General features: G+C 38.9%; 1 protein-coding gene across 1 annotated transcript in view; it reads right to left on the bottom strand.

Moving 5' to 3' along the window:
* The window catches only part of EGFEM1 (EGF like and EMI domain containing 1), a 453,091-nt gene that overhangs the window by 425,886 nt on the left and 3,740 nt on the right, over positions 1 to 23,465 (bottom strand). The window contains exons 2-3 of the mRNA XM_070242505.1: positions 22,291 to 22,347; positions 12,541 to 12,650 (exon numbers count right to left, since the gene is read on the bottom strand). Coding sequence (XP_070098606.1) covers positions 12,541 to 12,650; positions 22,291 to 22,347 — 167 coding nt within the window. The remainder of the gene's footprint in view (positions 1 to 12,540; positions 12,651 to 22,290; positions 22,348 to 23,465) is intronic.

The following is a 23,465-nucleotide window of genomic DNA, read 5'->3' as shown; positions in this document are numbered from 1 at the left end:
TCTTTACAATTCCATTATAGTAAAATATAGTTGGTCCAGAGTGGTTGAAGACTGTTCTTACTTTCTGAACAATATGATTACCTTAAGGTCACATACATTTTAGGAGGATTTCAAAATATTTAAAAACTCAATGAAACATTTATTGCTAGCTTCTGTCAAAGAAAATATTGCTTAAACCTTCAGAGGGCACTTAACCATTTCTCTTAACTACCAAGAAAATTTCTTAACCATTAAGAGCATTTTACCTTTGTGGTCAAAAGACCTAGGCAAATGACTGATAAAATGATTTGTTGAATTAATGAAAAAACGCATGAATGAATGATGAATGAAGATGTAACATCTCCAACAAAGTACCAGAGCTAGCCTTTCAGTGTTATCATGTCGGTGACTTCACCAAACCTCATTCTTTTTCAGTATATAAATGACTGAATCATGCAAAACATCACCTATCATTTCCTGTTTATTAAAATATTAGATTTGTTCAGTTTAATTTCCTTATTACCTACTTTTCTTATTTGTTAATTGGCCATGAAAAAGCCTTTTTCACCTTACAATATTTGCCCTAATGTATTTACAAAATTTTAATCACTGCTAATCATTAAAAAATTGTTTCAAGTGACAGGCACAGAAAACACATTTTCCCTTCTTTAATTGTGCCATAGTCATAAAGTGGGACTATCTAAATGAGAAAAAACTTGAGAAAGAAAAAAGACTTTGAATCACATTTTTCAAGATAGGCACAATATATTAACTTTTATATTTCTTACATTAGCACATTAGTCTTAACTTCCACTTCCTCCAGCATAAGTCCTCTGTTTGATTTGTTTCCTTTCAATTTTAATTTCCACCTTGCTCACGCCTTTCTTCGCATCCTTTTGCACCATGGCTTCCTCTGTAGGTGCCATCAGCATTTATCCATAATTCTCTAAGTGAACAGTGAAGATACCATTGAGGTTACCTGAAAGTCAGACCTTCTCTAACATGCTGCCAACCAAACATCTATATAGTCAAGGCACTGGAGCTTTTCACCGTGTGCTTTTGTTTCTAGGTGAGTGGAGATTATCACAGCTGATGGTTTATCCAAGTATTTCCTCCCTTGTATATGTGAGTAATCCACGGCCAGCAACCATGTGCTTTCACTATTCTAAGAGGGGTATTCTGTCCACAGTGGACATTTATTCACATCAGCCCTCAAATGAAGAACAATATTTCTCTACTAACCTCCAAGTAGATGGAAAAGGAGCCATATCAACTTGCACATAGGCTGTAGGGAAAAAAAAGTTTCAGTTTTCTTTTCGGGTATTCCTGATACACTCTTCAGCCAGCTGTAATATATTCTTGCTTAATTCACAGATTTATTTTGACCCTTCTCCAAGGTTAGATGCAATATAAGCATCTCAACATTGCAGCAATTGCAGTATCCTGGAGAAGATTATTTGTGATAAATGAAAGCTAAGCAGGGGTCACCAGCATTCACAACAGAACAAACCATATCAACTCTTCTGTCAAAATAGAAAAAATAGCCTTTATTTAAGTTATATAACTAAATCTCCAGTTGTTAAATATTCTTTAGCATATAGTCTTTAAATCCATTTTTAAACAATTACAATGACTTCAACAAATGTTCATTCAAGATGCAGGCAGGCTCTTAAAACTTCAGGTCTCATGTACTTTATTCTCCTACGCCCCCAAATCCCCCAGTCTCCAGAACTCTTCAGCTCTAACAGACTATAAAAATGTTATTTTCGCACTTGCCTTCTGTGGTTTGCCATCTGATTCAATAAATGGGTGGGTTTAGCCGTTACTTTCAACCCACTTAGACAGTCCAGACACTATTGTCCTTCACCAGCAATGAGGAAAGCCCTCATCCAGTACCGTCCTGCACAACTGAGAAGCCACAGGGTGCTCCTTCCTTTTCTCTGTGCCTCACACTCATTGGGAAGCAGAACAGAGGCCCAAGGAACTTTAGTCTTGAAGGAGAAGAAAAGGGAAAAGAGTCCTCTCTTCTGCGAGAGTTTAGGCCAGCTGAGAAGTTAGAGGAACAGTCCCCACAAGAGACCACCTTCACTTCTAACACCAACTGCAAGTTCAGGCGATTACCAAGACCACTCTGCCTTCAATAATTTGTTAGAAGGACTCACAGTAATCACTAAAAGCTATTGTATTAAAGTCAGACAAGGAAAGAGGTGCACAGGGTGGAGGCGGAAAGTACCAAAAGTGGACCTTCCATTGTCCTCTCCTTGTGGAATCAGAACACGTTACTTGCTTGGCATCAGTGTGTGACAACGTGCAGGGACTGCTGCCAATCAGGGAAGCTCAGCTGAGCCCCATGTTCAGAGTTTTTATTGAGACTCCATTACATAGATATGATTGACTGATTGATTGCCCACTTGGTTGATTTCGGTCTTCGTCTCCAGCCCTTCTGGGAGTAACACAAAGCCCCCACCCGAAATCATATTGTTGGGCTTTCTGGTTTAGCAAGACCATCTGGGTGTGTCCAGCCTCCACCCTAAGTCATGTTGTTAGACTATCCAGTGACCCAAGGTCCCCAGGCAAATAAAGATGCTCCTAGCAGATATGACGGTCCAAGGTCTCCCAGAAGCTGAGGTCAAAGGGCAGAACTCCTTTTGCATAAGGTTAAATTCTTCACTAAACATCTTCATTTTCTTATAAGCTTTCAATTTGGGGCACTTATCTCAATGATAAACATACTCATTATGGTTGTAACTATGCCCTTAGGCATTCTGAAGGTCAAGGGAGATTTTTTTTAAAAAATAGAGATTAAGAAAGCTGGGTTATAGTAGAATATTCATGGAGGCAAAGGAAGGGAGAGGTGGGTGTAAAATGCACTATGATGCCTGGTCAGAAACCCAGACCTTGGCATTATGTGCTTGGAACAAATATAGCAGGAGCTCGTTCACTCCCTGGCAATAACGAAGGAGTAGACTGCCACCAACATCTAGTACTTGCCTGCAAGAGGGCAGAGTCAGCTAGTTCTGCACCTTTGGATGAAAGAGCATGAACAGCAGCCTGCTCAGTACATTTAGAGGGATTCCTCAAAGCTCCCCCTACCCAACAAGGCCACCCTACCTGCTGACTGCCAGAACTCTGTCACCATTTAGGTTAAGCTTCGCGTCTTCACTGTTAAAATACAAATATGTTAAACCACTAGTATCCATGAATACTTCACTTTGAAGTTGTTTCCTGAGAGAAGCAATGGAACTAAATTCTGATGGATGAATGAAAAGAAAGAGTAAAATATGAACTGTGAAAACTGCATGTGGGCCTAAATGGAGAAAGATGAGAAAGAATTCCCCAACCCCACTCTGCTCCCTCCATTTCTTAGCCCAGCACAGTGCATAGTGTGGCCAAAAAAGAAGGCACTAAGAGCCCGTGCAAGTCCTGCTCATCCTCAGGTAGCTGTGGGACAATATCACAAAGCACTAAAGTTAAAGATCTGGGTTGGAGTCTTGGCTCAGCTACTAACAAGCTGTGACTTGGGCATATCAATTAAGCTTTCTGAGTCTCTGTCACCTCAATTCTAATTTGGGAATAATACAAATTCTCTCACAGAGTGGGTGTGAGGCTTAAATGAGATAACATATGGGAAAGCACCTTGTTTTTTTAACTACTGTATAAATACGTTATTATTAGTTGAGCAGATTGGAAAAATAGCTTTAGCTTTTTTATTTCTAATTTTGAGTATATATGTGTATATATATGTGTATACGCCACACATATGTATCACCCCAGAGCAATTGGGTCCTATAAAATAATAATACTTGAAGAACATTATCACCAAAATGATAATACTTCAAAAATCTCCCATAAAAAGGGCTATCCAGTCCCAGGGGTTTGGAATACAGGGGAATCTAGATACCCTCTGAGGGAGTCTCACCACACATTAGCACACTGAAGGCTCTAGAAAGTCCTACAAGAATGAACACAATGTAAGACTATTAGACACAGAATTTCCCAAACTTTTTTGAACACAGAAACTTCATGTCCTGTAACACTTCTTAAAACCAATGGAAACAGTGATCCAGAGAAGAAACTTTGAGAAATACAGTAAAGTAGATTACTCACATTTAAAAAATATAACAATAAGGCATCATGTCCCACACATCCAGCTTTCTGAGAACTCCATTCATCACATTATAATGATTGGTTTCCTGTCTCCGTAACCAGAATGTAGGCTTTTCAATCACAGAGCTACGTCTTTCTCACACAGGTCCTAAACAGTCACTCAATACGTGTACGTATAATGAGCAAAACTTTAAGTGAAGAGAATCATTTAACTTATGCTTTTTGTAGGAAGATTGTTTTCTGAGCATACTGACCAAGTTGAAACACTAAAAATAAGGTATAAATCCTTTATGTTCCCTTCAGGGCAAGGAGATCAACTTTATTTTTCATAAACAGGCAAGTACTTACATTTTAAAGAAACATCACATAGTGGGTGAAAGAACGAACTTGAGAGCCAGACCCCTGAGCGCACACTCTGGCTCCATCATTTACTACATCTATGATCTCAGATAAGTTCCTTAACTTCTCTTGCTTCAGATGTGTCATCTGTGAAAGACGACTATTAATGGCACTTACCTTAGAGGAATGTTGTGAGTATTAAATGAGCCAAGATGCGTTAAGTCCTTAGGAGAGCACCTTGCATGTAGAAAGCGTGAATTATGAGTTAGCTATTATTGTCATTATTATCCACCTTCAACATTTTCTAGTTCATCACTAAATACACCCTGTAGAATCAAATAACCCTGGGTGGTCCCAGGTCATTCTCCTCTAAGGTCACCATATTTGTGATATGAGGCAATTCTCATATAGTCTTTTTTAAAGTGCACATTCTGGTTGCTAACACTGGCCACGCAAGGCACACCGGGAAGGGTATGTTAGTAAAAGCACTACCACAGCTTCTATTCTCAAGTCAATGTCAGGGTAGTAAATCTTCTGCACGAATTCCAAATAGCAGGATGCTCCTTTACTGGGGTCACAGGAGGATGTCAGATAGTTATTGCTTTACTTTCTTCATAAACGGTCTATCCGTCCCTTTATTACACCCGTGCCAATCCCTGTCAATACTGCCATATCCTCTGTCAAGTTATGTAAAGCAGAATGCAGTCGCCTTAATATGGACTTGCTAGAACCCTGCTGAGGGCTTAAGGCTCTAATGCAATGCATTTTTATGTGATGAACAAAATAACACAATTTTATACTGTCAGCTCATGCTAAGAACGCATATCAATTTATCTCCATAATATAACCTGCATTTCATTTCACACTATCTCCTAGTAATGCTCATTTAGGACTGCAGATTAATAAGTGTGTTCAATTAATGATTTTGCATTATTTTCCAAATTAAGACTCCTTCCCACACTAATTTTATAATTCAATTAAAATAAGCCATCAAGTTTTCTTAGCATGATTTGCTCTTTATAAACCCCCTGCCACTTTCTTACCCTTGCCATTGTTTCAGTAGGCCTACCGCTGAAAGGGAGCTATAGATAAAGAAGAAATGTCTTCTAAACTTCCTGTATTCATTTGCCAGGACAGCTGCAACAAAGTACCACAAACTGAGTGTTTTGAACGACAGAAATTTGCTGTCTCACAGTTCTGGCGGCTGGAAGTCTGAGCTCAAGGTGTCGGCAGGGTTAGTTCCTTCTGAGGGCTATGAGGGAGAATCTTTTCCGTGCCTCTCTCCTGGTTTCTGGTGGTTTGCTGACGATCTTTACATTCCCTGGCTTGTAGATGCATCACCTGATCTCCGCCTTCTTCTTCCCATGGTATTCTCCCTGTGTGCATGCTTCTGTGTCCAAAGTTCTCCTTTTTGTAAGGACACCATTCATAGCGGATTAGGGGCCTACCCTATTTCAGTTTGATGGCATCTTAACTAGTTATATCTACACAACCGTATTCCTAAACAAGGTCACATTCTGAGCTCCCAGGGGTTAGGATTTCAACATATGAGTTTTGGGGGGACAAAATTCCATCTACACCACTTTTCAAATTCAAAATGCTCCTGGGGACATGCCACTTTAAGAAAATCCTTTGGTCCAACCTCCTATCCATATAAAACAGATACATCATGGAGAGAGCCCATTGGACTCCTTGATTGGAACCTACCGGTTGACTGAAAATCATACCTGTGATACCCAAGGTTTGCTCAGATTTCCCAGAGGATGGGAAGCAAGGCAACAGCAGGAACCTTTCCGTCTTCACTCGGTGCTCTTCCCCTAAAGATTCTTAGAGAATTCACAGCCAATAAAAAGGAGTAATGCTTGGATAATGCTTTCCTAACTTACAGATCACAATGATTATCTCACACGACTCTCACAAATAACAATCTGGCAGACAGATGATTATGTCAAGTACTTCTATAAAGGGACCATGGCTAGAAGGTTAAGCTTGCATGCTCTGGAGCCAGAACACATGGATATGGATCCTAGATCCCCTACTTTCTAGTTGTTTGACCTTGGACAGGTTTGTATGCTTCAGTCAGGTACAAAAATGGGGCCAGTAAGAGTATTCACTTCATAGACTTGTTGAAAGGATCAATAATTTAATCCATATAAATTGTTTAGAATAATGCCTGGTATATAGAAGGTGCTCAGGAAAATTAGAGCTATTATTACTTTACAAATGATGACATTGAAGCTCAGGGACATAAAATGACTTCTCCAAGATAATGCAAGTGGCCAGTGGTGAGACTCAACCTCAACCTCAGAACTTCTGAGGGCTTTCCATGTCACCAGACAGCATTTCAGCAACACTCCATTTTTAACATGCATCGACATCACACTTCGAAGTAATGGAGACATTTGTGGACTCTGGCACACACGAGTAGAGTACTAAGCTGTACTGTTGTATGCTCAAGAAACCCCAACTGCTGGACTGCCTGCTCAGGGATCTGGACTTAGGGAAGGCGAAATCCTTACAGAATCCTATGAGTTAGCCACTTCTGCATAGGGTTCTGGAATAACTGGTTTGGCTGGACCAGAAAGAACATGGGTGTAAACAAAGTGACTGTTTTTTACCATATCCCATGTGCATCTCTTATTGCAACCAAGAAAACTGCTTGTATTATTATTATTCCTTGAACTTGCTGTGCTTTTCATGTCTCTGGGAAATATTCTATTCCCTGTGCCCAATTTCATATTATCGTTCTGTTTATCTTGAAGAATAAGTTGTACTTTGTATTTTCAAACCTCAGAAATCTTCCTTTATCTCCTGGCATGACATAGAGAGACCCTTTCCTGTTTTCTTTTAGGACAGAATCAGCATCCATCATAGCACTTCTGAGCTACACTATAATCACTGGTTTCCTGGTCTCTATTTCCCACCGCACTAAGGACACCATATTTGTTTTGGTATCTGCACACAGCCTAGTGTATAAATATTTACTGATTAACTGGAAGACTGACTAAAGGAATGAATGAATATATGAAGAAAAGAGACAAGAAGATCTCAGAGTCTTAGCATCCAACCATTAGGCACATTATATTTCCACTTGACTTATGACCAGAGAAAGGGAAGACAGAATAAGTGATGAAGAAAAAGGTGTGACTTTGTGTGTGATATTAATCAGTTAATGAAGGTCCCAGTTGTTCTGCCTAGATCCATAGAATTTAAAAAGAGAGAAAATTTCACCACCAGCTATCTAGCCTGATTTGCGTGTGTTCAAATCTTCAAAATATTCCCTTTGATTCCTTTAATCAATAGCTATTTTAGAAAGCTCTTCATTACTTCCTAATTGTCCAAATTCATTTTCTTCATTTTTCCTTCTTAGAGGCAGATTTTTCAAATGACTTAAGTAGATCAGCAATTTTAGAATCATTATTAACTTCAAGCATTTCTCTCGGTTATTAGCATGTCCCTTCTCTCTCTAGGACTAAATTCTTCTCTGTGTTTTTAAAAGGCCATCTGGTTCATTTTCTAGACTTCTTTTTTCCCATACGTCTCAAATAAAGTCAACTTGACCCTATACTAAGAGCAATCCATGTTTACAATAACTCTGATCCTAGATATTTTAATTCATCACATCTCTGGTTTTGGATGAAGATGTAAGTGATTCCTCATTATGTTAACATGTCACAAAATAAGTAAATAATTAGCATCATCTAGATTTTAATCCATCCCAACTGAGTAAACTGGTGAAGCCATTACCATCACAAAACATATTTACATTACAAAACTTTTTATAAATAATTTGAATGAATATTTTGATCCTTAAGTATATTAAAATTAAAAATACACACATCATTGACCCCAACAATCCCATTGCCGGGAATGTGTATCACAGAAATAAAAGCACCATATTATTGCAGGACTGATCGTTGGGCCAAAAAACTGAAAACAAATGAATGTTCACCAATAAATGGGTGGTTGAAAATTTATGATACATTGATACCATGGAATGTTATGCACTGTTTGTATATGATTCCATAAGCACAGAGAAAGATATGAAAGAGTATTAAGCAGTTTGTTACTGGGGAGGGGAGAGGAGGTTGAGGGAAAGAGGAGGGAAGATAACGGAAAAGCAGGAAAAGAAAGAGGGATATTCATGGCAAACAGTATATAGAATATGATCTCATTTATGTAAAATGGCATCTGTGTGTATGAATATGAATAAATCTACATAAAATGGTGACCACATGGTTATCTGCAGGCCATAGGACTGTACGTTTTTACTTTCTTATATTGTATATACTGTTAATTTGTTATAACTTGAAATTTTTTAATTTGAATTTTTTAATCATTTGAATTATTGTTTATATAATTTGAAAAACATTAAAGTTACTTTCATTGTGATATATATATAGAGAGAGAGTAGTGTCAATCAAACCAAGGGTTATGTACTTATGATTCAGAACTCAAATCCAGCTACTGGATAAGAGATGGGTTATAGGCAGTTCCACCAGACTATAATCAACCTGCTCAATAGCGTATATATCCTATCCACTATATCCTTTCTAATTTTCTAATTCTATCTGTAATTCTTTCTAATTACGTTCTTTCTAATTTCTTTGCTGATTTTCCTTTTAATCCACTTTCAAGATTCACCTAATGTCATTCCTTCTTAATTGGGTTTTCCCTTGTTTCCCCAAATATCTGATTTCCTAGGAAGTCTTCAAAATTCCTCCATCAAACCCTCTTAAATTGACATACTTTGTGATATCTCATTTTGCTGGATGAAAGGCAATATCATGTAGGAGATGCCTGATGCTCCTGCATCCCTCAGGGTTCATCAACTTTTCTTTTTAAATTCAACAGGAGTTCTACAGTGAGAGAAGAAATGTTCTCAAAATCTAAACATAAATAAACTTGGACAATAATACTGGCAAATGCAGTGCGGCCTCCTGAAAGGTATTCTGTATCACTGGGCTTCTCTTACAACTTTTTGGTGTACAAATGAACTCATGGAAAAGATACACTGATTCTGCCTAGATTTAAACAAGCCAGAATTTCCAACAACCCAGAATTGAAAAATACAAAACCTAGCTGCTTGAATTTCAGAAAGCACTTTAATTACTTTGGTATATAAAAGTTGTTAAGAGACTGGAATAATCAAAATATTCAAGAACTAATGTAGAAAATAATGAATACATTAATTCAGGTGTAATTTCTAGGCCATTATCATTACCATACGTCTCTTTAATTACCTTCCCCTCCAGGACTTGATGTTTTGCAAGATTTGTTCCACCAAACAAATGAATTAATAAAGTAACAATTAATTAATTTTTTAAAATTCTTAATGAATCAATGGCACGTGTAATTGCCCATCACAGCTACTGATCAAGATGAGGAAACCAGTGTTGCGTACGTAGTTGAAACAATTTATTTAGAGGCAAATAATTTGTTATCATAGATCAATGCATAATTTCTGTTAGCTTCTTAAAAATAATGGAAACAGTCAAAGATACACTCCACAGCTGAAAGTGTACACAGACCTCTGTTTCAGAATCAGTGTTCCATGGTCAAAGAATAAATTGAGGTTAAAAATCAGCTTTATGTTAATTCACAAATTTGTTTAAAAAAGAAAGAAACAAACAACTCCAAAAAGAGTATCAGGATTAATTTACAAGAAGAAAAGCTTTGAAGTGACCCATGAAAAACGTGAGCCTTAACCTTATGCCAAGGGCACGGAAGACAAATGGACATGAGTGATGAGCTCTCAGCAACCTCCCAATGTCACTTACAAAGATTCAAGTAACAGATAAGAAATAGCAAATATATCAGCAGAATATAATGCATACAATATTTTCGTTAGCTTTTCACACCTATTTCTTTAACTTCTATAACATCAGTTTTGGTTTGTTTTTCCTGCTCTGAAAAGATAAATGCAGATGCATTCACATTCTCTGGAGACTAGAATCAGATGATCAAGTCAAAACAAATCCTTTTGAAAGCACACGATCTCATGGCAGATGCAGCAAAGGATACATCCTTGGCCATTCTGAAAATTTCCTACACAAGAAACATCCTAAATGCACATGTCCAAAATTGACAGTCAATAAAGTTTCAACCTTGAAAACTCAGTTACCAAGTTTTGAAACTAAGAATCATACAAGTGTTGGGTTTTTTATTTATTTTTTAATAAAGGGCATGAAAGTAGTAAATATCACATCACACTGAATTTGTGTTAATCCTCATTTATTCATTCACAAGCCACAGTGACCTCACAGAAGAATATGGTACCAGCAATTTCAAACCATGGCTCCGTTAAAGATTTAACATCTGAGGTCAGCATGAGGTTTTCTTATTAAGCTGCCATTTCCTTCACAAAATAGACTATTTTGTACTTACTGGTACCCTTTGAACTCTTATAGTGAATAATTAAAACTAAACTGCAAAGCATAATTTGAGATGCTGAGTACACTGCCGTTGTAGGATTTTGCTTAGTGGCTCATTTTTAATGCTCGCCAATCCCCGGAGGCGTAACCCTGCCGTTAGTCTGAATCGACAAAATTGGCTGGCTCCTAAAAGTAAAACAGACAACTCCAAGTCATAATAAAATGGTCTTGTTGGTGACTCACCATATTGACAGCGGGGTCCCTGAAAACCCTCTGAACACTGCTGAGCTTCTCTGTCTGAGCAGCTCCTTCCACTGAAACAAGTCCCCACCGCAGAGACAGCTCAAGGGAGGGTGGACAGGAGAAGGTGGAGAATGGAGTTTAAGGAAGGAAAGAAGATCCTCAATGCAAGCACCAAGTTGCTAATGTAAATATAATCTAGAAATTTCCACCAGCCTTCTGTAGCAAGGTTGAAGCGTTTTCATTATAAGTTACGGCCTCACTGTGGAAAGCCTCGTAGAACTCTATGTGGTAGCACCCGCATCGCCTAGGAGCTTGTGGAAATGCAGGATCTCAGGCCTCACTCCAGACTTACTGAATCGGAATCCACACTTTAACAAGATACTAGGTGACTGATATTCACATTCAAGTTTGAGCAGCGCTCGTCTAAAGAAACTCCATGGATAAGATGATCGTGTGGCCCAAACAATTTAAAATCAAGCAAGAAATGCTAATACTTACTAGAGGCAAAGGATTGTGATAAGCGTCATACAACAATATAAAGAATTCATCTCACAGTCATTAATTTCCAGTGTATAACATAGTAGAGATGACATCGTGGGCAGATGTTTTCCCTGAGCTTATACCAGCCGGCCACAGTGGCCCAGCAGCACCTGCAAATACAGTGACCCTTGGTGCACCACTCAGCACGAAGCCTGCCTGACATGGGAAGCTTGAGGCAACTCCCTTAGATATTTCGAGAGCAGAAAGCACAGTGGGAAAGGAAAACAGGATGCCGACACATTCCCTAAGGTACCGGATAGCAGGAAAGATGAATTGTTGTGCTCTGTGCTGCACTGACTGCAACACACTGAAGCATTTTAAGTGACTTCGCAATAACCATAAACACATAGGTAAAGGAGTCGCTGAATGAACCATTCCTCCTAGTATGAATGAACTATATAATGCCACTAGTTCTGCGGCTTGAGTGCTGTCAAACTACTCTGAAGGGTCTGGAATATCCTCGCCAGAGGTTTGTGAAAGCACTGCATACCTCATCTTGAAAAGGAAACCGCCTCCAGAGTTCTGCAATTAATCATGACAAGCACAAGTTGAGAAATCCCATTTAGATTTAGTACGGTGATTTCCCTCCGGACTTCTGAATCAACTGTGGATTACAAATTTGATGATATGGGAAAAGGGCAAACAGAGAAGGGAGATGGAAGTCAAGGTGTAACCTGTCTGGCTTTAAATAAACTGTCTTGTAAATAAAGAGACAGAATATACAGCAGCAGTGCGATGGGTCCTGAGTTCTGACCTATCATTAGAAACACTTAACAGAAAGGCTTTTTGTTCATTTTTGCACGTCATGAGTGAATTTTCAGTCCAAAGAGATGCTCTGAATTTGTGGTGATTCTAAAGATGCCTAAAACTTGACAGGTATGATATGATTGAAGCCCAAAACAGAGTGAAATCATTACTTCTAGTGACAGAGAGTTAGACAGGAAGAATTATAACTTACAGGGTAGGCAGCCAGGTTCACGGTCGTGCCGGCTCCAACCAGGGCAGTACGTGTAGACGGTCTGCTGCTCTCTGGTGTACATCTGTCTATAGATGGTATAGTACCGCGTCCTAAGAATCAAAGGAATCTGGATCAGCAATGCTTCCTCTTAAGGTAAAGCTGTCATCCTAAACCTGCTAAAAAATTCTCCCTCCAACCCAAATCCTGCCATTTATACGCACACATGCACGTGTGTGTGCGCACACACACACACACACCCCCCTCACTACATACGCAACCAAGATTTAATATAATATAGGCCAGTGAAGATTAAGAGGCACCCCCATGTCCTTCGGTATAAATTATTCAAAGGGTCACTCAGCTATCAGAACGAAACACAAAATTATAGAGAGAATAATGAAATCCTGAAGGATAATAAAGTACATGTTTTTCAGCTTGACAGTGAAGGTCCTTCATTTATTGATCCTGCTATAGCATGCATCCTCAACAGTGATGATATCACCCAGAAGGGGGCAACAATTGGATCTTGGGTGGGAGGGGTGAAAAGAACCTTAGCAAATATCATGGTTTGTGGTCCTACAAAGGAGCACAGTATACAAACAGATATAAAGTGTATCTATGGCATTAAAACATCATGGAGGAGGGGGATGATTACTAACATTTAAAAAAAAAGTTGACGTAGCAAAACCAGAAGGACCTGCAACTAGAATATACAACTACGTACTGGGGGAGCTTTGGGGAGAAGAAGGAAAAAAACAAGAAGATTGGCAACAGATGTTAACTCAGGTACCAATCTTTAAAAGAAAAGTTGACAACGGCTTCTTAGGGGGCAATAATCAACAAAAGGTTGAAAACACTAATTCATGCTGACCTCTTAATAGGCCATAATAGCAAACATCTCTAAACTGGCTAATTATTTTTCTATCAAATCAATGCCATATTTATTCTTTATCCTAAAAGTATTAACATATTCTCTCCCCTTCACATATCTATGCTCATATCACCAGCCCAAATCCCCTCCATTATCCAAAGCCAACTTCAAGTTCCACTTCCTCCAACTTCTCTTTCCCCGCCATGCCAGTGCACCTTGCTTTTTCTCTTCTCTCGAAAATTGGACTTGTTGGTCATACCATTTTTATGACACTTAATTATTCACCGTATTGAAGCATAACCTAATATTTTGTATGTGCATCTCTGCAATCAGAAGATAAGTACAGGTTTGCATACTTATACACAAACGAAAGGGATAGCAGCTTGGCGAAGATGCAGAACATCTTTGAACACTGCCTCAACTTCAAACCCAAGGTCATAAATATTTGCTACATAGAGGAATGTATAAAACTACCAAGCTCTTGAGAATAAAAATGTAAAACATGTTCTACTTAACTCCTGTTTGCTTTCCCATGTCTGAATGTCTATATGGTAGTGGACTTTCTTTGGTTCAGTCTAATGTCAACAAAGATTAAACCTCATGGCGGGGAGGAGTACAGAATATTTAAATGAAAAGCCATTTTCAAAAACAGGTACTCTAATGAATAAACATATTGAGTCCCTACTGTGTACCAAGCATTGTCCCACACGTGTTAAATGTGTTTTCGTTAATCCTCTTAATACTCATGCATGATATTATTTTTCTAACTTTACAGACTAAGGCACAGAGGAATTTAGGAACTTTGCCTAGGGCCACAGAGCTAGTAAGAGCCAGAAGTTTTCTGATTTACACTTTGTTTAAAGGTCCTGAGTGTAGACCAAAAAAGGCTATCCATCCGAAAGTTACACACACACACACACACACACACGATGCTATGTGTAAATATCCATCATTATAAGTGATTTAGTCTTATAATATTTTATTGAGTTCTACATTATCAGTATTCTGCTATTTCTATACAGTGGAAAACCCAGTTATTTATAAATGTCCCCAACTTTCCTCTGGTAATAATAGGAGTAGTCAGACTACTACTACTACTAATAATAAATTCATTAATCTAAAGCCACGCTTTTTTACCTTTAAGTATCCTGAATTCAGGCCCAGTTGACTCATTTACATAAAACTTAACCCATTAGCAACTCTTTGTAGTAAGAAGTTAGATGTTTTGTAAAATTATTTTAAAACTTTGGAAAAAAGAGTCCACAGGAAGCCTTGATTCATAGAAAGCACCGTGCTTGCTTTTTCTCTCCTCTCCCAGCCCGCCGAGGTAACCCTAATTCAAAGGCCATAATAAGGTTAAAGAAGCTCTAGGTTTCAAAGTGGTGCGAGAGAATCAAGGGCAGGTCAGATGGCCGTCCTCCACCGTAGACGCCCCGGATCCAAGTCGCGCTAAATTTAGCAAACCAGCACAATATTCCTTGTTTCTCTCAGTCTTCTGATCTCCAGTTTTCAATAGTCTATCACGTCATGAGGTAAAATTAGTGGCATCTGACACAAAACACCTCACACATAAACGAGGCCTAAAGTCAAGTAGTAATATATCCTGTCTGAAGGAAAATCTAATTCTGAAAGTTTCTGGTGGACATATCTTACGCTTGTCTACTCAACTATAATAATTATTTTCTAAAATTTATTGGATGAAATCTTTAGACATAGTTGAGGCTTTTGGCTTTGATTTTTAGTAATCAAAAGGACATAGCAGAAGGACTGTCACCTTCTTTCATAACCCACACACCATCTTGGTCCCGTGCAGCCCTGTTTCCAGAGCTTGATGGTGCATGTGAATGCTTGACCACACGGGTGTGGACGTCCCACCACAGCCAGTTGCTGTTCTTCACAAACATTTGGACTTGGAAAAAAAAAAAAGTGTAGTAATGCAATAAAAATAGATTCTTTATGTTTTATACATAAATCATTTATCCCTCCATTTTCCACAAAAAGCTTCTGGTGACTTACATAAACACATAAAGTAAGAGAGCAAAATATAGGCAATACAAAAAAATTCAGGCCAAGGAAAAAGAAAATTCAGAACGGATTTTAAAAACAAGGAGAAATTTAGAAGGTAAATCCAAAAGCCGTAAGTTCTCATGTGCTTAGGAAAATTCAGCTGCAAATTAAGTTCTGAGCTCTTGGGTAGCCAAAATTAAAAAAGAAACAGAATTGCATAAGTAGCAATATGCATGAAGAAAAAGCAGGCCAATTCATGAAAAGAGGTTAACTTTTTTCCTGGAAATTATTTCTGAACAATATGTTCCATTGGCATGTTTCATACCTAATGCTTGTTTAAACACAAATATTTTTCAATCAGCACCATTATATTAATATTTCATTATAGAAAGTTTATACAAATTTACAGGATTCTAGACACATTAGCTTTAATTTTTAAATGTGTGGGGCCTGGAGTGTGAGAATTAAATTCTTGCATGATTTGAGGAATGCTTTACTCAGTGATGGGTGATTTACTAGTCCATATCCATTGTCCTGCAGTTGAAAACAACAGTAGTGATAAGAGCAGGTTGGCCCCATCACTCACACTTTTCATGCATTCAGTCACCTGTGTGCCAAGCACCGCCCTCACTGGGGTCAGACTTGGATGTTCTTCTCTTGCCATCAGGAAACTCACAGTCTAGCTTAGTCTCCATACTCACAATCTGCTGAAAATAGAAATGATTTCTGATTCTGGAGTTCTAGTAGGCCCCTAAACAACTCTGTGAACCTGTCCAGGGACACAACAATAACACTGATAAAAACACCTAAGAGTACTTCCCGCACTGAAATCAGTTACATCACCCTCCACAGCTGCAGTCCCTTTTTTGCGATCACTTCTCTCCGTGGCGCTCACTAAATCTCACCATCTGATTCCACCTACAGCCCAGTTCTCACTTCCACATATATTTCTGAAAGAGGATTGCGTGGATCGTTAACTGCACCTAACCTGAATAAAATTCACGTGGAACTTTATTTATGAGTTTGCACTGCACATTTTAATGCTTTAGGTAAATACTCTAAGAAAACAATAAATGTAAAAACTATACGTAAGTCAAGCATCCATACAATCATCAATAATTGGGCAGTGGGCCTAAAGGAAACCTTAGCCTTTAAACATCCCATATTAGATTCTCTGTAAACTGCCTGTACCTACACTTTCAGGTGGGCTTCCCTGTTTTTTGTGAGCCAACTAACCCCACTTAAAATGAGCTCATCACACCTTTGTTTTTTCAGTCTTAGTTTGAAAGCTTGCACCTCCTCTAGCCTTGAACTCCATTTGTAACCTACTCTTCATCTATTATTCCATCCATCCACCCAACCACCCAGGCATCCACCCACTCATTCATCCATTTGACAAATACTTACTGTCACCTACATGTGCCAGAAGCATCCCCCAACACTAGGATTTCAGCATAAGTAATTCATTTGGGAGGTGCAGAAAACACTGGTAAGGGAGTGGTGAAATGAGACAGCGAAGGAGAGTTGGCCAAAAAGTGATGCACTATGAGCCAGCCAACACTTTAGATGACTAGCCCCCAAGGGAGGAGGGAGCCTGGGCATTGACACACTAATTCCTATCGGTCACTGGTTGAGGGCTACTCCCTTTCTAGCATTTCAGGTGGAAGCACAGGTATGCAGAGTCAGCTTCCAGAAGCCAAGTAAGTCTTCAGGCAAAGAAATGCAAATGCTGGCAGCTGAAAGCCTGGCAGGTGTGCAGTGGTAAAGGAGAGGGGACATGGGTGCTGTAATGACAGTTTCAGCTGCAGGTGGTACAAACAAAAGAAAGCGCATATTCACTTTGTATTGATAACCTAAATAGAAGAGAAAATGCATTTGTAAAAATACTTAAATAAATACAAAATGTGAAGTGCTGAGATGGAAGCAATCAGGGGGCTGAAATAGAGGAAGCTTACTAAGACTCATTAATTAGCAAAGGCCTCACTGAGAGGTGATACTGTGACCCGAAAGGGTGAAGAGAAGATAGCCATAGAAGAGCTCAGGGATGGCACTCAGGCGGAAGAAACAGAATGAGCAGAGGCATTACGAGGGGAAAACACTTGGCCTCCAGAGTATCTGAAGGAAGGCCAAATTGGCTCCAATGATGAGACGCTTGGTAAAGCAGACAGGGCCTTTCAGGCCGAGGAGTTCTGGTTTTATTCTCAGGGCTCTGGAAGCCACAGAGGGCTTTTAGAACTGATTTCTGACCTCATTGCCTACAGCCAGGATCTGGAGGTGGACATGTGATACTCTCTCTCTAACACCAACTGTAGCCGCCCTCCCTGACAATGACTTAGTTTATATCTGCTCCTGGACACCACAACAGCCCAGCCCAATCCAGCCTGGGCCCCAAGTCCTAGGAATCCCCATGCCTCCCTCAGGGGTCTTCCCAATTCCTATAAAGAAGGAAGACCTCAAGGGAAATGTGTACCTTCAGAGAGACCCAAAGCCAGCAGCCCCGGCGAACATGGAAAGGTAAACACAAATTTCATGCATCACAAGGAAATTGTATTAGACTTAAATTTCTAGAAAACTATCTGTAATCCAGAGTGCCACCAAGCAATTTCTTTAACACCGCAAGAAATGTTAATGTGACTTTAGAACTTCACACATTCTATTACTGAACCATAGTTAGCAAGGAACACAGTTTTGGTTGAGATGAGTTTTCATTTTGGTGAACTCATGCTAGGGAATGTTTTGGTAAAGCTGTGTCATTCTTGACTGCCACGTCCAACTGCCACGTCCATGTGGCTAAGTCAGTCAGTCACTTGGTTATTCTACAGGTGTCCTGCATGCATAAGTAATAAAATTTTCTCCTATTAATCTCTCTGTTGTCAATTAATTCATAGGCCCCCAAACACTTGAATCTAAGTTGACCAAAGAAAAGATTTTCCTCCTAATCATTTTGGCAACAAGGATGAGATAGTCAGACGTCCTCATTCACTCTTGTTCACTGCAGCTGGGCTCTTGTGATCTCTGACCAAACTGGCAAAAGTAAGCTTTCTTTTCTGCTACTGTTTTGTGTTGTGCTGTCTAAGTGCTGTTTATCATAAGAAGGAGAATCATAAGATAGAACGCAGGCATAGGTCCCATAAGCCTGTTGTTCAAGCCAGCCTCACAAACTGGTGAGTTTGCAGTTCTCCACAGATTGGTGACCGCCTGGACAAACTTGCTGTGGGTCACCAATAAAACCAGATGAGTTTCTCCTTCTGTCTCAATTCCGTATTCTGAGAGCTTGGCTCTGGTTTTCTGCCTGCCATGGGGCAGAGATTGTCAGGTCTGTGTTCAGAGATAGCCAATCATTAGTTTGGGGACCTGAGACATGAGGTACACAAGTAAAGTTTCTGCTACCCATGGCAAACTCTCAGGGAGGTCGTCTAAGTCTACACGCTGTAGGGTCTCAGCCCATAAGGATCGCTGTCATCTCCTTCCCCATTGCCTCTGTAGTGCTGAGACTTCCCGTTTCAGCATCACCTACCTGGAATCATAAGCTTTCTTACCAGACTCCCAGATCTCTGCTTGGGGTCTGGTTGAGCAAAGGTAGTAAGAGCTTCTTATTTTTTCAAAAAGAAATTTTCCAAAATTTAGATTTACAGGTGAAAACTTTTTGGTTAGAACTAGTCTAGTCCTTGGGGTACTGTGACTCTTGGTTTGTATCTCCCAAGGATAGCCATGTGTTCTGTTTGTCACTGCCACATTGAGAAACTGTACTATCAAGAAGCATATATCTTTAAATCGTGAGATGGTATATTCATAAGTTTTGCTAATCTGCTACAAAATGCTGATATAAGAGCGAAAATTCACAATTATCTCCTTCCTAGTTTTCTCTGTAAAATAAAGTCTTCCGTATTTGTCAGCTCACGCTGTCATAAAAAGATACAACAGACTGGATAGCTTAAACAACAGACAGTTATTTTCTCATGGTTCTGGAGGCTGGAAGTCCAAGATCAAGGTGCCAGCAAGGTTAGTTTCTGATGAGAACTCTCTTCCTGGCTTACAGACAGCTGCCTTCCCGCAATGTGCTCACATAGCCTTTCCTCTGTGCACACACACAGAGAGAAGTCTCTAGTATCTCTTCCTTTTCTTATATGGACACTAGTTCTATCAGATTAGGGCCTCACCCTTAGCAGCTCATTTAACCTGAACAACCTCCTCAAAGCCCTATCGCCAAATATATTCACATTGAGGGTTAGGGCTTCAACATACGAATCTGAGAGGGGTCCATAACAGTTAGTAGCAATAAAAATAAACTGTAATAAAAAATGTGAATGAAAATACCAGAAATAACAAGGATGAAGGGAAACTACTTTATGTGAAAAGTATGCAAGGAATGTAGACCGTGTTATTGCTAAAGGAAAAAAGAGAGTAATTTTGTCCTAAAGTAAAATGACTGGTTGTTCCACAATGAGAAAGAAGAAAAGAATAGGATCAAACCTGAACAGATACAAAAAGTTGTAGAAGGTTTGTAGAAAAGGAATTTCACGCTGCATGGTCCAAGCTGGCTAAGGTTGGATGGATTTGTTTATAAGGTTTTTTTTAAATGAGCTTTATTGTTGACAGTACCTGAATGAAACAGCAGAGTTTGGTTTTCTCTCTCTATTAATAAACAACAAAGTTTTCTTGGGCTATGGTTCTCTCTTAATAAGGGATTGGAAAAGGTTTTTCTTTACCCTTTAAGGAATATGCCTAGAAAACAAAGATACTTTCTTATCAGAATATTTCCCTGCATTGTCTTCATCATGTTCTTCACTACTTAAGCGCATTGAGGCTTCTCACGACTGAAAGAGCCAAGTTGTTTTTTAATCATCTCACGTCCTATAATCATTTTTGCAATCTTTCATTATCACTTTGTCAAACAGATAACTAAGGATTGTTTCACAGTGACCTGTGATCCTATTTAATCAAGGGTTCAAACTTTTTGACATGTTGACAACTTTGATATTTCACCTTCTCAAAGTCAAATCCTAAATAAAATCTTGATCTTAAACTGACTTCGAAATTTCCCAGAGGGCTCCTGGAAAATCTCAAAGGATTTGTTCTTCCACTTTGTAAAAAGAGAAATCTTAAAAATTAATTAGGTATGTTGAATTGCATGAAAGTATTGTCAAATAAGAAGAGATGCTTAACCTTCCCTAGATTATTTTTTTTGTACAGGTAAATATTATTAATATAAGTATTCAGAAATTGTATGAAATTCCTAGACGTCTGTCAATGCCCTCACTGTCCGTGATATGTCCTGGTACTATTTTGCCTGATATTAGAAAACAACAGTAAACGTTATCAGTCATATCTCCAGGCTTTATTTTAAAATATTATATGTCACAGAAACAACCAAATTTCTTTGTCAGTTGCATTACTTTTATGATGAACTCTCATTAGATCTTTAACCACAGCTATTTTCAGTCTTTTGTCAGCCACAGATATTGTTTTATTCTTATGCTTTCCTGAAAGCTCTTGCAATCAGTTACTGGTGAGAGTGCTTATCGTCAACAAAAAGGAAGTTTCTTGAAGATCCATGAAAAAGGACTATGTCAGGTACTCTAGGGTACAGGCTTTGAATGGCATTGCTTAAATAACTTTGAGATCATACCACCGAACTAAGTCAGATCTCCAGAACTCTAGTGGAGAAGCTGATAGGTTCACGAAACTCCTAATCCAACATCAAGCAGAACAGGAATTAATTACACGGGACTGAATAAACAGATAAAGGATGATTATGGCTTTTGTTTGGAATATTGCTGCTAGATTTAAAGAAACTTTTCTCTTAAGCTATCTATAACTTACAACAATTTTGCAAATTATACTTTTGTAAACAGAAATTAAACATTTAAACATTTATCTTCTTCTCCCTGCCTGATCCCTCCAGAATTTGGAAACTCTTGTTAGATATCCTTACTTTCATGGAAATATAGCTATTTGCATAAATCAAATAAGAATCCATCCTCTTTGTAACAGGACATAATTGGAAACATTGCTTATACTACCAAGGCTTTGATTGGAATGTCATATTTTAAAATGATGCATAGAATCATATATGATCAGAGAGTTTGAAGGAACTAAGGTTGACTTTATGGAGCCAATGCTTACAAAGCCCTCTTGAGAAACCTGTCCTGGTACCTGGCTTATAGGCTTCCCAGCCTTACAGGTGAATAGGAAAGCTAACTTCTTTGAAGGTCTAGGAATCAGGACATTCTGGGGACCTCGGAAATGGAGGATTTTGTTCAAATCTATACTGCAAGTGCAAGTGACAAGTTTTTGGCTTGGCTTTCTAGCCTTGAAAGTCTATTAAAGTCCAACCTGAGATTCCTTATAAAAGTTCCAGCACAGCAAATTTTTAAAAAGGCCTATGTGTTCAACTACCCTTCTTGTAATACTTATATAAATAATCAGGCCAAATATAATGAGACCAGTCTTGTTTTGTAAGCAAGACTAATCTTACTTTATTTTTTATTAAAATGGGATTATTATAGAGAAAAATTTTGTTTAAAGGGAAAACTACAACCCACACTTATGTTATCAGACTCTAGTCCCGTTCATTGTCTTTGAGGTTTTACTATCTACCTGTAAGCTGGACTGGATCCTGTCATCTTACACATTTTGTCAGTCCTTACCAAATTCTCCATTCTTCTAGTTCCCTTCAATATCTGGCTACACTCCTCTAAATTAACATTTCTACTCTTTCTTCCATTCTCCTCACTGCACATCACTGAGAACTAAAACCCGACTAACCCAGACAACTCTAGGTTGTCTTGTAGCTGCCCTTTCCCCCAAGGATCTAAAGGAGTCCTGAGGGCTGAAGCCAAATGACTTGACATAAATTTCAAAGGACTCACCACCACCACAGACACTGTAACGGGCAACTTTTATGCCTGGAGCAGCTGCTGTATGGACTGCTCAGGAAGTTCACCACAACACTTCGTTCCTCCGTGCTCTGCTCCCGAAAATAACCATGACTGTGACACTGATATGTATGCCATCACCAAAGACATTCAAACTTCAAACCAGCAAATCCGTCAGATTGCCACCAACATGCCTCACTCCACCACCTAAAAATACTTCACACCTAGTGTTTAAAATCATCTCGACTAGCTGCACTGTAGACTCAGAAACTAGGGTTATAGTCTGCTCCAAACATTAATTTTTTACTTTCTTTTTTTCCTCATTCTAATCTATGTTCTTCTCTCCTTTTGCAGATCTTTTACCTCACAACTTCTAACCTGAGTCTTCTCTCCAGAGCAATCAACACAGCTTCTTTCCAAGAAATTTCACATAGGGGAAATGAAGCAACCAACAACCCACAGGAATGGTATGAAGAGTATATCAAAGTGAAAACATCTGAGCTAGAGATGCAAAAAGAAATCTTATGTGAACTTTCCCTCTCTGACCAAAGCAGAGATTTATAAGAGTCATCTGCCACAAACCCCACCCCTTCTACTCTAGAGAGGTCTCCAGTCATGGGTGCAACTGGCCTTGGGCACCAGGACATTCCAAAAAAATTGTGTAAGCAAACATCATCAGAACTTTCCATCCTTTGAAGCCTTAAGCTCCCTCACCACTCTTATTAAGCTGGAACATAAACACTTACCCCTAGCTGTTCGGTGTGCTACTCCCTACAGAGTACCCCTGCATGCACGAATATGAACTTTTCTCCTGTTAATACGTCTGTTGTCAATTAATTTTCAGGCCCCTAACCACGAGATCTAAGATGGTAGAGGACAAGTTTTTCCTCATAACACAGAGAAGAACTGAATATTGTTGATCTCTTAATTAAATTACGCAGATGTCAAAGAGCCAGTGCTTACACTATCTGAATGATAGTGATCTTCAAAAACTATGAATACAAAAATGCCTATCATTTATATATGGAAAGTTTTTGTGTAGTTGTGTTTAAAAGTTTTGTGTACATGTGTACTCAATAATCTGTATTCTTTGTTTATAGGAACTTGGATATGTGTATGTGTCTGTACACACACACACACACCCCTTCCAGCCTGTGCATTTTACTGAT

The sequence above is a fragment of the Equus caballus genome, chromosome 19 (assembly GCF_041296265.1).
Source record: "Equus caballus isolate H_3958 breed thoroughbred chromosome 19, TB-T2T, whole genome shotgun sequence".
Classification (NCBI taxonomy): Eukaryota; Metazoa; Chordata; class Mammalia; order Perissodactyla; family Equidae; genus Equus; species Equus caballus.
The sequence above is the reverse complement of the archived record's forward strand: the minus strand, read 5'-3'. Positions and strand labels throughout refer to the sequence as shown.